This window comes from Amphiura filiformis, chromosome 7, assembly GCF_039555335.1.
Source record: "Amphiura filiformis chromosome 7, Afil_fr2py, whole genome shotgun sequence".
Taxonomy (NCBI): domain Eukaryota; kingdom Metazoa; phylum Echinodermata; class Ophiuroidea; order Amphilepidida; family Amphiuridae; genus Amphiura; species Amphiura filiformis.
The window spans coordinates 16,751,785-16,768,235 of NC_092634.1; the positions used below are offsets into that span (position 1 = coordinate 16,751,785).

A 16,451-nucleotide genomic window follows, 5' to 3' on the forward strand; every position below is an offset into this window, starting at 1 on the left:
TATTACATTATCAAGAGTAATTATGAGTAAACATCGTGAAATAACAATTTTGAATCTATTTGACAACGTACTTTTTCAAACGGTGCTTAGAATTTGCTATTACATATTTACATTGTAGAAAATACTTCATTGTTTTCCTTTAAAAACCAAAATTACCTTGAATAGCTGACGAAAGAGAATAAAATACACGATTCCAAAAATGTAAATCCCTTAAGACATTTTGGTATTATCCAAAAACTACTCGATTTTTAAAATAGAAAATTGCTTTAAATAGATTTATTAGTTATGCATCAATTTAGGTTTTTGTTGCTACTTTTTCCATCTTCATTGAGAAATATACAGCCATTTATGAAATTTTCGGCAAAAAAAATGCATTTTTCTTCATTCATTTTATGCTTCAATTTGTATTTGACAACTTTATCCCCAAACAGAAGCATTAATAATTTAAGTTAAGATATTCCCTATTTAGGTGTCACACATTCAAAAACATTTTTAGGGTCTGGTGAAAGGGTATAAATTAAAATGAATGATGCAGTTTATAAATATCTCTTAATAAGAAATAGGTTATTCTTCATGTGCGACTGCTTCCAAGCATCTCTTGCGCATACTGTTGACAAAAGTTTCTGCTGTTGGTCAAAGTGGCCAAAGCTGGTTCCCAGCATGCTGCAGGGTTGGCAAATCAAAGAATCGTTGAATGAGTTATATAAACTTTTTGCTGTCCGAAATCTTGGTCTATACAAGATAGATTGAATCTGTACTTGACTGGATAGCGCGTAGCTAATAGTGTACTTAATTAGATTGTGTGCAAAACATTTATGAATAAGATGAGTTTTAAAGAAGACATTACAGAATAATACCAATAAGAAACCTCACGACGAACCATTCTGAAATTCTGAAGTTGAAATGGAACATCAATTTGCTTTAATCCAAACTAGGAATAACTCTATTAATGCGAGAAGCCGTACGAGCATTACTTATGGATCCACCGAGGCTTCTCGTCCTCCAGTCTTCCACATTGAGTCCATCGTCCTTAACAAATCGTATTGCATACAGCTTAGGAATGTACACACATATTAATGTGAGATAAGCGTTAAGAAGTAACACCATACATAATGTAGCAACTTTCTGCAAAACAGCATCAGCTGTTGAGTACACCGGTACCGCAGCGAGGCTCACTATCAGGGTAGAATAGACGCTGATTCCGATGAATTTAGACTCGTTGTAGTTGCTAGGCACTTTGCGAGCCAATAAGGCGATGATACAACACCCCGTGATGATAATGAAGTTATAGATGATACCAACAGTAAGGCCAGGTCCGAATTCACAGTATCGTTCTATGTAGTTTATAGGAGGATTTGAGATGAGGGATACTGGTTCTGCAGGGTCCAGGGTAGCGAATAGTGTGATTATCACGATCTGTAAGAAAAACAGCAAAATACCAAAAATTACGCCATGTTACCAAGCTTCAGTTTGAATGCTTATGTGAGAAAATTGGAAAACTATATTGGGGTTTTAAAGTGTATCAACTAAAATCAGTATATCATACATTGTATAAAATTATAATATAATAAGTGATGTATGGCATGTCATTTTTAACGTGTTCCAGTTCGTGGGTGTTTAGCTTAATGCCCAACTAAATATCAATCTGAGGAAACATACAAAGAGACGACATCTTATGTAGCAACATTAAAATTGTCACCATACTACTTTTAATATCTTTAAACATAGTGCATTGTCTCATTTTTGTTTCGAGATAATGACATAATGTAAAGCGGAAAAACATGAAATACAAAGTGAACATAAAGCGGTGTTAATTAATGGTGATTCTAGCAATTATTTTTTAGCATTGTCATGCAGTTTGGCTATCAAACTGTTGAAAGCTCTTGGAATGAAGCTCACCTGATATTTTCCAAGCAATGATTTAATAGTAGGATAATCACAAAGGCGGTTTTTACAGGTCATATAAATGGCCCGGATAACTGACTGTAACTTTTAATTAAGTTGATTAAATGAGATGGAGTGTTTTGCTCTCCGAGTGACAAAGAGAACAGTATTTACCATGATAAAATCATTGACATGTAGCCTACATGTATTTAATTTTACAGCAGAATGTGAATATTTATTTATTTGTCTGTTTTTTTAATCTGTTTCAAGTGTAAAAAGAGAATCATTATACACTCATAGAAATGACTTGTTCGCCTTGTTGGCGCAATTCAAAAATAGTGTAAAAGTTGCCAAAACAAAATTCATTTTAGTTATCCGAACTTAAAAAATGCTGAAAAAGCTCAAAAAGTTCCGTCAACTAATCAACTTTAAGTAATGCCAACTTCTGAATTCAAGTTCAGGGAACGTAGAAATATAAACAAGGTTCAAAGAACCAATTAGTTGAGTTATTGTAACTCAACATGTAAGTTGATGTAACTCGTTCATATTAAGTTACTGGTAGGCCTCCTTATTGTTTTGAGTTATTCCAATTTGGTACTTTGTTACTTAATTCACGTAACTGGATCATTTTCTGCACAATTAGCAGTATTCAAATATTTATTTTTGTAATCAGTGCAAAATTTTGTATATTATAGCACACCTCTAGAAAACTATGCTAACCTAGGCTAGTTTCATTTTCTGAGTTGTAACAACTCAATAAAGTAAGTGCAAATGAGTCGAGTGCGACCAACATAATGATATCGAGTCAGCGTTACTCAAAATTGTACGCGTTGGCATTACTCGGAAAGTTGACGCAACGACTTACATCAACTTACTGAGTAATGCCAACGAACAATTTCTATGAGTGTACCTGTATCATGATAAAACAGTAAAAACAGTAAATATAATATTTTATTGTTGTGTAATCGATGCATTTTTTTGATTTCACGAAGTCATTGATTTCCATGTACAACCCTCTTCCCTAGTAGGATTATCACAAAAGCGGTTTTTACAGGTCATATAAATGGCCCGGATAACTGACTGTAACTTTTGATTAAGTTGATTAAATGAGATGGAGTATTTTGCTCTCCGGTAATGTACTACCAATAAGTAGAAGAAATGGTTCCTACACAGCCTGCATATCGATCAGCACACCTTTGAAAAGCTGCACTGCTGCCGCCAAGACGATAATGGTTTTAATGTACGCGTATGTTCTTTAGTTCTTTACGCGAGCTTTTAAGCCTTTCCTGTACATTCAAAATGTAATATCGTAGTCTCGCATGTTTATAATTGAAGATTTGAGCGCAAGAAGACCGTAAATCCACTTGGCCCCTCAACATATATACACTAAAGTTACGTATAGTTTCGTATAGTTTGGTAATGTTTTATACAAGTTCAGGGGCCAAAATAAATCTTTCACAACCTTTCATGATATTTTCACCCTGGAACATGTATTAAACATTATAAAACCCTAAGAAACTATACGTAACTTTAGTGTATACATGTTAAGGGGCCAAGTGGACTTACGGTCTTCTTGCGCTCAGGTCTTCAATTGCAATGCCTACACTTTTAAGACTTCATTTATTACTTATTTATTACAGTTCTATATTTTCTGACGCCATTTCATCTTACGCAAAGTATATTTTATTGAATAACGTCTATTATGTTGTTTAAATTATTTCAAGTATATAAAGGCCAGATTTTATTAATCTTCACATTCAATTTTGTTTTAACTAAACAGCAATGCATTGCTCTTTCCTTTTGTCATACAATTTGCCATAAACTTTAATATTTTGTACAATTCATTGGTGTCTCGATAAAAGTTGACCACGTTTATTCAGTTTTAAACTACTTTATTAAAATCACTTTAAATTCAGCCACATTTATGATGTATTGATTTCTGCAGATGAGAGTGGAACTTCAATCAATACCAACAGGAAGTTAGTGGTTTAGCAGATTACTTAATCTCACCCAACATTGAAGGGCATAAGTCATGTGTCTGCCTAGGTAGCCAAGGTTTCAGGATCTTAAGGATGTTGTGATCAGATGGATATGCGATTTCTTTAACACAATGCTGTCATCAGCAAAGGGCGAATGTTGGACTGAAGATGTTAATTTATATCATTTATATACAAGAGAAATAGCGTTTGTCCCAAAACTGAACCTTGTGGGACACCAGTTGTAACTTCTTTAACGACAGACTACCATTAACTGCCACCGACTGCTGTCTGGCACTGAGGAAGGCTGTTATCTACCTCAGGGTTGGACCATGAATGCCATAAAATCCAACTTTACAGCTAGTCTATAATGCGGCACCGCCTTGCTGAAATCTAGCAAGACCAGGAAGGTCTGGCCACGGTAATTTAGAGTTGATGCTCATTCATGAACGGATGGTTTTTGGTTTTTGCAAGGACAGTTATTCACGAAATCCATGCGGAGAGTCAAGTAGAATACGATGATCCGCTAGGTAATTTGACTTTAGGGCACATAGTAATATCAATGACCAAGGGTCGTACGACAATAATATTAAACTGATTGGAACAAATTACGATATTTGATAGAATTAACAAGTATAAAGTCACGTCACGTTTTAAGCCATTCCGTTTGCATGAAGGATACTTTATTTTGCAATATTTGATATTAAAGAAAAACGGAAAACCCATTTCCTAAAAACCTTAATGTTTTACACGACTTCTGTTCATTAAGTGATATTGCGTGTTTTTACAACCGTTTGATCTATATCAATGACATGCTTTCTATTTAATGTAGATTGCCATGGCAATTATTAAATTGTTATTGGGAAAGGTATAAGCAAAACAGGGTTATCAGGTTGTCATGATTTGTTCTACAGACTTGAAATTTAATATGGAATATTTTTCGCAAAGTTCCGAGACTGGTCTGGACGGAGTCTGCATAGACCGCACGGGCTATATATTAATTGGGGTGTGTCGGGATATGGTGTAAAATAATTGTTTGATAGAAAATGTGCTTTCGATATGTTTACATTATGGTGCTCATAGTAGTGAATTTGCCTTTTTTGAGCTTTGTGGGGGACACAATTTCGGACTTTATACAACGTGGTTCTGTTATTATCAAATTTATAGGGGTTAGAGGTGATATTTCTTAAACTTCGTCAGCAACTGGCATTCATCACAGCTGAAATACACTTACAATATACCAAGTTTTTGAACAGGGGAGGAGCATAAAAATAGGGCTCTTAAAAGCTGTACGTACTATGAAAGTTGAATGGCCCCTGGGGTCAAACTTTATAAACTTATGGTAAAACAACTGTGCGGATTCCTGGTTGTCCAATGAACACACACTGTTTCTTTGTGTACAGTAAGTTTATAATATTTGGCCCCAGGGGACCATTAAAATTTTCTGATTGCATACCACTTTTAGCCATACTTTTTAAAGCTCCTCCCACTTTCAAAACTGGTAGATCACAGGTGCATTTCAGTTCTGACGAACACTTATTGGTATTTAGGTTCAATAAAATTGCCTCAAACCTCAATAAATTTGATAATATCAGAATAATGTTGCTCAAGTTCAGAAATTTTACCCCCGCAAAATTCAAATTCAGTCTCCTTAAATCCGCCATTTTAGGTTAATTTACTACATTATGAGCGCCATAATGTAACTAATGGAAAGCACATTTTCTGACAAGCAATTATTTTACGCCATCTCCCGACACGCATCAATTAATATTTAGCTCGTGTCGTTTATGCAGACCTCTACCAGACCAGTTTTGGATTTTTGCCAAAAAGTGTTCCATATTAAATGTCAAGTCTGTATATGCGGCATCAAATCGTAGGTTTAGTTTCGTTGAATTGTCCAAACCATCACACATATCTGCATGTAAATCAGTGGTAATATACTACCCAATGGTAAAATTACTGCCAGCAGATTTACCAATACAAAATTATCAAGCGTGTCCACAACGTCGAACAGGGTTGTATGTTTATGGAGAGGAAAACGTCCCGCCTGTTTCCTGTTTAATTCCATACATCTTTTAAAAATTCTTACAAGATACCAATAATAGCTTCTGTATCAATCAAAATGTGTGAAAGTTGTTGGTTTTGCTCTTTTTTTTTTGGTGTTTTTTTGTATCATATACAGGGTGTATCAAAATGATTGGTACCCATCAGTTTTGTTGTCTAATGAAACACCTGCTTCTTCCAAATTCAACATTAGATCTTCCTGAAATGAATACTATTGATTGTGTAAACGACCTTTTATATAACAAAATTCAACAAACAAGGTGGATGTTTTACTGCATTTTGATGTGCGTTCTTGGCCATGCTCGCTGGATACTGATGGGTACCAATCATTTTGATACACCCTGTACAACAAACGAACAGAGTTGGATTTGGTTTTTCTGCATATATCCATTTCATGGCATTATCTCAAGGAATATTTTTTCACTTATCTATACTTATGATAACTACCATAATGATAATATACTTGTATGAATAAGCATCAGTAAACGTATTCATTATTTTTGTCTTTTTTGGTAATACATTCAAATTCCGATATTCAGGATGCGTGACACAGACCTACATATAATTAAGGTCGGTTGATATTTATAGGATATGCGGTTGAGAGGCGTTTTCATTTCTATTCCGGATGTCCGAGCCTCATACATTACCACTTCGGATGTCTTTATATCTGATATGATGTAGCTTTATTAATGTATTTAAAAGGTACAGATGGACTGAGAAATAACATGGGCATTTTGAAATAAATGACCCAATAGGGTTATACAGGGGTCAAAAATTGAAGTTGTTCAAATATCACTTCAAAGTATATCAAATTATGCGTCTGCCCAAGGATGACAAATATGTATTTTTTCTCAATGTTTCTCTTATGTTTTTGAGTACCTTTTGGTAGACGAACAATTTGCTACAACTTTCATGAAAATCGGAGCAACTTTAATTGTTGATCCCTATATGCAAACTGGCACATAACTTCTGAACCAAAATGCCCAAGGGTGCCAGGGTGGCACCCGCCATATTCTGAACCAGTAGGCCTTTGAGACATAGAAAATATCAAATAAAAATACTTTTGAGTCAAGCCAGATATTTCCATTTCAGCACCAGAATATCGCTGTACAAAACGACTTCAAGTGAATAAAATACTCGTGCCGTAATATGTTTATCTTACCTGCAATGCTATCAGAAGGAACACCATTATAATCTGGTCCCTTGGTCCAATAAACGTAGGTCGTTGTGCCGATTTCTTGCCTGCTCGAAATATACGAAATATGCGTGTAACTTTAAGAAAAGTAGGTGCAAACATGATGTTGAAGGCTAAAGATATCGCTGCCTCTGATAGCATACACGAAACTGTAGTTGGCTCAACAAGAAGAGGGAATACTCCCAAAATGCAATACCAAGACCTACAAGGTTTACTGCACTGAGCTCTCGACTTGTGGCCTTCATCAGAGGGTGTTCTCTGTAAGACCAAAGTCCACCTGCTGTAAGGCAGCAAAAGCACAACCCAATTACGCTTAGAAATAAAATTGCGAAAATTATTGGGTTTACGAGAGAGATTGTTGTTGGCTGAATTTGTTTACAAGATGTAAATGACTCATCAGGCCAATGCGTTGATAAACATGGTTTACATTGTGTTTCGTTAATCACAATTGCATTTTCCGAACATGTTTGGCAGCCGTAACAACATTTTTCTTCAAGAGGTATTACAATTTGTCCTGGTGCACACCGATCACGACACAACGAATATGGTGGCGCTTTAGAATAGTCATTGAATCGAATCTTTCTGAGTAAATAACAAGAGGTGAGTCAATCTCACGAGGATCCCAGTATCCAGTATTTACTACTTTGAAACCGCTATCATCTTTTTGCAAATTCTGAATAATAAATTTGCCTTCAGTATCTCCAAATTCATCAAATCGCATGGGACCAGCTGAGGCATTAAAGTGCACTCGATGTAAGTATTCCAGCAGAATTGCCCCAGTTATATTTTCTAGAGAAAGACATTCACCGTCACTACAGTTCGAGAACATGTTATGGAGAGCGTGTGCAAAAGCATTTACAGCGTCAATTACTGGCCCGCCACTTGCTGCGATATCGTATGGACAGTGTGTAATGTCTCTGCAATCTTGCGTTATCTGCCAGTCTTGCCAATATTCATTGTACCACGGGCTTCCGGGTATAAGTTTCGGATCTAGACTACTAAAGTAATGTTCAAAATCTGGTGCATGTGGACGACTGAACTTAATAAAGAAACTTCCCACTAAAACACTTGCCCACTCTAGGGTTTCGCTTTCATATCCCCAACCATCGCTTGCAATCCAAGTAATGTTCAAATTTAAATTTCGTCTATAAATTGTACTGAGAAGACCATCAGCTATGTCATCGAGTGCAAATATTATCACAACTTTAGCTTTTGGAACACGTTTTAACTTCTCAATTACCGCATCAATCTCATTTTGTGGTGCGTGTGGTTGCACTGCCGCGGAAAGTGCTAAGCAGATATCGTACTCTTCCGCTAACGATTTGATCTGTGTCGCTCCATGTATCCCATACGTATCAGCAGAATAAATCAATGCCATGTATTTCCAATTGTACTTTAAGATAATGTCTATGAAAACACCAGCTTGATACCTATCCGGAGGTAAAGTGCGAAGGAAAAAAGGAAATCTTTCCTTGTCACTTAATTCATCGCTTGTAGCAGAAAATGAAATAAATGGTATTTTATATATGTTGGCAACTTTAGATATGAAGATACTGGTAGAACTGAACGCTCCTCCAATAATCCCAACTATATTCGCATCCGTTTTGTTCTGGTATATATGACACGTGTCTGTAAAGAAAGAAAGTGCGGCCCAAAGTGCGGAGTCTTCTGTTCTACAATCGTCTCGAATTTCATAGCCAATAGTTACATCTGGTAATAGGTCTTGGCGATTGTTGACTTGTTCAATAGCCCATATCATTGCCTCAGAGAGTTGCAATCCCCAGAAAGTTGTACCTGGATTGCAATACTCCTCGAAGCTTTACGGAATGGAAATATCCCAGCGAGTGTAATATTCCCTGGTTTGGTGTATACTTCACATGCTGACTCGGGCACAGTGTTACATGTAGCAGAGAAAATGTATATGAGTAATACGATATTCAACAAGAACAGTTTTTCTGTTAGCCTATCCATTGCGCGATAGATTGTGTGTGTGTGTGTATAAGTGAACTTATGGAGAGTTACAATATTGATTGAGATATCAGAGATTCCTGAATTTTACATAACAAGAGTGAAATCAAGATCAAAGATGTTTATATGTTCTCTCTATTTAAACAATGCTCCAAAGGTTACCATGTATAAACACGCTTTACGACAGAAATCACACAACATGATTAACACTGCTTTTCCGTTTCCGTCACACCCGTATCAATTTTATAGTATTTGTACCGTTTCCGAGGTAACCATGGAGTAAAGAGCGTGGACACTATATCAATCTTCTCTTGTCGTGCTTGTGGGCGGACATAAACATGGCTAATGCCGAGAGCTAATCGAATCAAGCATTTCTTGTTAACAGTCAATGAAAACAGCCAAACATGTAGTAAATTTGCTTGTTTTCATCGAATTCGTAACGTATTTCAAGTTAAATGGAAACAGAATGCTGCACAATGTATTTTAAATCCAAATCGATTTAGACAAATTAATCTTATCCGTTTATTTGCAATATTTGTGTATGCAGCAGGCAGCACAAGGTGAATGAACTTGGATACGCTACGTGAAAGTGTGTCGGCAATTAGGTGCCATAATGGACGAAAAAGATAACAGACCGCGTACAAGCAGTCAAAGTATTAGCATCACCCGATATTGAGGGCCGGTTGTTCCATGAAATGCGACAGACAATCGCGAAGGCACGCAATGTTCTATCGCGTATACACGAAGGCACGCAACGCTTGCGCGATATTGTTAGACACGGCACGATCGAACAACCGGCCTTCATGAATATGCGCGAATTCACAGCATACAATGCACGGGGACTTTGACTTTTGAAACATGGTCTGTAGTAGTCTGTGGGTGCCATCCAAGAGTACCGATTGGTTACAGCAATGTCAGGTGACATCTTGCGTTTACGTATCGTGTTCACGTTTATCCACCTAGTGCTGTTAGTACGTGAGCGTGCAAATTTGCGCGGACTCGAATTAGTATGGATTCAAAACACACCAGGTTTTCCGAGTATAGCGTTATAACATTAGACATGCAATATTATTTTTAAGTTCAAAGTTTGATTCAACATAAATAAAACGACATTAGAAATGATATTAATGTTATTTTCACCAGCACGGGTAAGGGATTTGAAAAACCACCTCAATTAAAAAGTAACATTACTATTCTGGTAATGGGTGATTTTATAAAAATTCAAAACAAATCGCCCACTATCAAAGATATACACTGAAAATATAACTTTGGAAAGAGATGTCGATACATTTTATTATTAATAAGAAGTAACACACTGAGTATAAGAATACAAAAAGAAACAATATACTGTCGGAAGAATATATAATTTAAAGCAACTACTCAGTAGCTGTCAAACAATATAATCCAACAAAGAATTTTGATAAAACACAATGACGTGTTTCCATATTTAGATGAAATAAAGTACACTGTAAATCCAATTAACTACCACACTACACCGTGTCTAAAAAAGGTGTTTTCTGTTTTTTGTTTTTGGCGGAGCTACTTTCTAACAATCTATGCAAACATTTTGATCTTTACATAAAAGGAATTTAATCTTTGAAATTAATATGATTGTCAGTATATTTTTGAAATACCATCGAAAACTTTTCGATTTCAGTTACACATTTGAGTGATGTTGAACTGATTGAATGCGAGGAATCCTACAAATACTTTGTCACTGATTCTGTTATCCTGCATTTTCATGTTTTGTATGGTTTTCATTGTAATCGCTTGTAACCATGGTAACTTAAAGACAAATAATAATATTAACAAGCAAGTTTGAAATATTCTTAACTTTGAAAATTGTTAAACAAAGGTAAAACAAAAAAAAAAATGTAGGTATTGGTTTTTGACAGGAATCGGTTATATCTATAAAACATCAACCTTAAAAATTGAAATAATTGTGAGAATTACTCCAGCATTTTTACTTGTACAAAATTAATAGAGGCTTTCTTAATCAAGGAAGATATGACAATAAAGGTGTTCTATTTGTATTTATGCGCTTCGTATTTGCTTTTCTCTCTCTTTAGTTTAAGGCATTGGAGCTGCTTTACATTTAATGTGTTTAAATGCTATAGTTGAATGCATTTCACACCTTTAAACTGTTTTTGGTACTCTCTCATTTCCGATCACTTTAATGTCCTCGAGTGTGGCATATTTCGCGCCGATCTTTTGGGCGAGTAACAAAGTCACTGAACAATGCTGAACAACATCCGCGGCCGATGACTTGACCTAGTTTGTGACAGTTTGAATGAAAATTAGCATGATTATAAAGGATCACCTGTAACGTCTATCCTGGCAATAACAAGTACATATCTACAGCTTCATTATAAAAAAAGAAGAAACCGAACGCTACAAATATTAACCTACGTGACCCAATGGAGAGTTCATATCTGGGTCCTGCCAATATCAGAGTTGAAGTTGAATTTGAATATACAGGCTATAAAGAGAAAAGAAATTATACAATTTGGAAAAAAGTATCAGGCAAACATGCCACTTATTGAATGTATTGAGTGTTACTTTGTCGTCAAGGTAATTTCATAATCAAACTACATAAGTTTTGTTTCAATAAAATCGGTGGTTTAGTGAAGATATGGCCAATATTGTATGAAGTAGTCTTAAGACTGCCTGGGCCACTTTCGTGTCTTTGTGAAGCAAAGTTGACTGAATTAAGTTGAATCATGAACCATCTGGTCGGTAATTTGAAGATGGATAATTTAAAACAATGGGGGCATTTGAAGCGGTATTTGAAATAAATGTTATATATTTACTAACCTTAATTAAGTGAAAGAAAACCACGAAAAACCTTTGCATTTGTTCTGAAATCTTTAACGATAAGCACGAAAGTTCATTTTACAAGGTACAAACTTGATACGTGCGAACATAGCAAAACATATCAAAAGTGGTCTCGTTTTCTGGACGATTTTTATAGTTAAATGAGCATAGCGCTTAAGCGCCAACTATAGGGTGCACAACTTATAAGTTCCCCTAATGCTTTTTGAAATAAATCGAAAACTATATATATAGAAAGATTTAACTCTTGATCACAATACAAAATATTTACCTCCGAAATTTTCAGCTGTTGATACTACAGCTTTCGTCAGCGGACTGACCCGATCGAGCACACTTGAAGTGTGACGTAATGATCAGGTCATAGACCTTTGGCAGCTTGTAGCGCCCTCCGTCCTTGTTCAGAGATGGTTGGTTGGCCCTGATGTGTATGGCTTCCTTAACTCCCCTCTCGAACCAGCGGGGCTCCCTATCCAAAATTCGGACTTTGTCCAAGTCAACGTGGTGGCCCGGTGACTCAATATGGATGTGGTTGGAAACCTCGGACGAAGTGGTGCTTGGACGTCTGTGTTCTAAAAATCTGGTTTTAAGAGAACGTTCCTTCTCACCGATATATGATTCTTGGCCGGTTCCTCTTGTGGTCTGCCCCTGGCATGGAATCATATACACCGGACCAGTGACGTCCTTTTTCTCGGTTTTGTCCTTTGCCGCCGCTAAAAATTGGCGTAATGTTCTTGTAGGTTTAAATGTCACTCTTATACCAACTTTCTGGAAGTTTCTGCGAAGTGCTTCCGAAATTCCTTTGATGTAAGGTAACACCACCTGTCCTTTAGATGTAACCGTACTGTCCCTGTTATGGATTTCGCGCTCTTGGGTTTGTTGATTTTGTTGAACGCCCATTCGGGGTAGCCGCACTTAGTGAGAGCTTGCGTTATGTGCTGTTTTTCTTCTACCACAGCTTGGGGTTTAGTGATCACAGACTCCGCGCGGTGAAACAAGGTCTGGATTACCTCAAACTTATGTTCTAAAGGGTGGTTAGAGGAGAAATGCAGATATTGATCTGTGTGGGTTGGCTTGCGGTAGATGTTTATTTCTAAGCTGCCGTCAGCTTGGATCACAGTGGAAGTGTCCAGGAACGCTAGTGATCTATCCTCCTCTCCTTCAGTTGTGAATTTGATGTCTGGGTCTAATGAGTTAAGATGGTCTGTAAATTCCTCCGCGTACTCCTTCTTGAGTTTCGTGTGAGTGTCGTCGACGTAGCGATACCACCACACGGGGGGGGGTGCTGTTCTAATGGCTATTTGCTTTAAGGAGTTAAAGAAGCCATACATATCAGGGCCAACCAACCATCTCTGAACAAGGACGGAGGGCGCTACAAGCTGCCAAGGTCTATGACCCGATCATCACGTCACACTTCAAGTGTGCTCGATCAGGTCAGTCCGCTGAAGAAAGCTGTAGTATCAACAGCTGAAAATTTCGGAGGTAAATATTTTGTATTGTGATCAAGAGTTAAATCTTTCTATATATATGGATTACCAATACAGATGAACTTTCATGCTAAAATCGAAAACTATTTAACGAATTGTAAAATTGTAAAGACTCATGAGTAACCCTATTTGTTTTACAAATCTGGACCAATTTGTAGTGTCACACATCATTGATTTGGTCACAATGGTTCATTATGTAAACAAAATATACCGTTTTTTACAGTGTTAAAAGTTTCATCTGAGTCCATAGGAGGCAACTCTAAAACAATACAGGACGTAGGCTAGGAATATTCATGTGTTTGTTAAAGAAAACTTAACCTTTGTTTTTCTTCTTTTTCAAAAGCAAAGCAGGTGCTTAATTCTTTTTTCTTTAATAATAAATGGCTGAGTTGGGTGGGATATGTACTGCGCGGTGAAAATAGTCCATACATCGCCAGTAGTTCATCACATGTGAAAAGTAATTTTAAAAATGCCACGTTTGCCCGATTTCCTTCTCCTTTCAGTGAACTCAAAATCAATTATTGTGAATGGCCTAACCTATATTTATAACAAAAACGCAAGACAACACCTTGATAACTAATTAAAACACAACTTTCAATGTCTTGATCCGCCAATTGTCTTACCAAAAAACGTTGTATATGCGTATTAACGGATGGTTGCTTTGAGGTTCCCGTTCCCGTTTTTGTGTTTAAATTTCGTTGTACAATATTTGATGGTTAGTCACTCTTGACACGCCCCTATCATCTTGTACTCATAACTTAAGTTGCATTTAAGATGCGGAGATGAAACTTAAAGACTATTACAAGAAGGGTGAATACATAATATCGAAAAGAATGGCATTATTTACTTGTACAATCGTAAAATGAGGTTCATTTAATTTTCTACATGTAACCTTTTTATGGGACACCTTTACACACAATGTACATATATGACGATTTTATGTGGCCTTAAGGGGGTACTACACCCCTGGCCAATTTTGTGCCTATTTTTACATTTTTCTCAAACATTATAGCGCATTGGTGACAAGTAAGATATGTATATTATAGGGCAAGGACTACAACTACTGCACTGAAAATTCAGCAACTCAAGGCAAGTAGTTATTGATTTATTGATCAAATATTGGTTTTCCTCATTTTTGACTGTAACTCCACAACTGTTGTCTGTGCTGAAATAACATTTCCAGTGCAGTGGTTGTAGTCCTTGCCCCTATAATATAAATATCTTACTTGAAACCAATGCTTTATCATTTTTGAGAAAAATGCAAAAATAGGCAAAATTAGGCAGGGGTGTAGTACCCCCTTAAGTTCTTATTTTTTTGAGTTGTTGGTGTTATATAATATATTGGAGCATGTTAAACATTTCTACCAAGATCTAAAATATTCCATGCATATATTCATTTGCACAAAATTGAACAGTCTAAGGCCATGTGTATAACGAACGTCAGAGTAATATCTCACTGGTCTTTTTGTGTCATTGTTCCTAAAACCAGTGACCATGAACAAGGACAGGACAGGGCATGGAAGGTGAATACGGACAAAAGTTTGAAGCGTTCTGGCCAAAATCTAGGTCATTTTGTATTATTGTTCCTAAATATAAAACAAATGACCGTGAAGCAAGGACAGATAACATATTCCTTTAATATAAATTTAGGCTAATATTTGACCGATAATTTTCTCTCTCACTTTTATATTCCACATAACAATTACTTTTGCAAGCAGCATCCCACTGATCTAACTTCAAACTTGGTTCTGAATATAAGTAGGATAATTATAGATTACACACTGAGAGTTGCTGACAAGAATCTTGGTGATTCCGTTTATTTTTAGACCATATTTTAGAGGTTCCGCATCAAGGTGAGTAACTGACGTATTTGAAATGGAACACACGTGTAGGCAAGCGTTATGAATCCATCCAGAGCTCGGTGTTCCATTGAAGACATACCTGTCGAATTATGAACCCGCATGACAAGATCGTCGCGATAAAACCATATCAAACATCTAGGCCTATACCCACGGTTTGCATATCGGATATCCGCCCGGTGGGCTGGGGAGTGGCTTAAAATGTATATGCCCGGGGGATGCTGGACTGGCTGTGTGTTTACTCTAAAATTTTAGAGGTTCCGCATCAAGGTGAGTAACTGACGTATTTGAAATGGAACACACGTGTAGGCAAGCGTTATGAATCCATCCAGAGCTCGGTGTTCCATTGAAGACATACCTGTCGAATTATGAACCCGCATGACAAGATCGTCGCGATAAAACCATATCAAACATCTAGGCCTATACCCACGGTTTGCATATCGGATTACATTGTACATTTTTAAGTTTCTTATAGCAAGATAGCACAAGCTCAACTGCCATGACTCATTAGAGAATGAATGTGGAGAGAACCTTCTCATAATTACAAACACTCGCTGAGCAGCAAGACCTTACAGCTAAGCTTTTAATCCGATAAGCTGATTATCTTTTTGTTTTCATGAATTGGAAGACATTCTTTGATGTATTACTGAGCTCAATCATCTGAAATTACTGGAACGTGAGTCACCCAGACTGGTGGATCAGCATAGTATTTTATTAACAGAAGGTTTTCTCCAAATTTATCTATATAATTTGCATGTGAAATTTGCCGGTGTCTACCCGGTGACTATCAGGAAGGAAAAGTGTCTAGCTGGGATGGACAACAGCACTAAGTATAAAAGATATGGGGACATAAATGCGCACGTGTGTACGAAAAGAATGTCGCGAATTTAATTTGACACAAACGATCAAATACAGCTATTACTAGTTGTAACTATTTCTTTCAAAGTGATGAGAATTGGACAAAACTATGAGAATTGAAAAGTTGCTCATTTCTCTGAAACTTTCTCATCAAAATGAATGAGAATTAACGTGTCAGCAACCTGTCACAAATGTATGTTTGACACTAAAATTAATGTAAACTTCATTTTCTCATATGAAATTATTATGATTATAACTTTGATTTGATGCAAAACACATACATTACGTTATTTGTGTCCAAATGGGTGTATAAAAATGTAAACAATCTTCC

The 16,451-nt window shown here is 36.5% G+C and overlaps 1 protein-coding gene across 1 annotated transcript; it reads right to left on the minus strand.

Annotated features, from left to right (window-relative positions):
- Positions 1-505: 505 nt before the first annotated feature.
- On the minus strand, positions 506-13,247 carry LOC140157679 (metabotropic glutamate receptor-like). The gene is given in 5 exon segments (XM_072180919.1): positions 506-1,416; positions 7,087-7,304; positions 7,307-7,701; positions 7,947-8,936; positions 12,682-13,247. Coding segments are annotated over 5 exon segments (2,664 nt in total). The 3' UTR covers positions 506-921.
- Between the last annotated feature and the right edge of the window lie 3,204 nt (positions 13,248-16,451).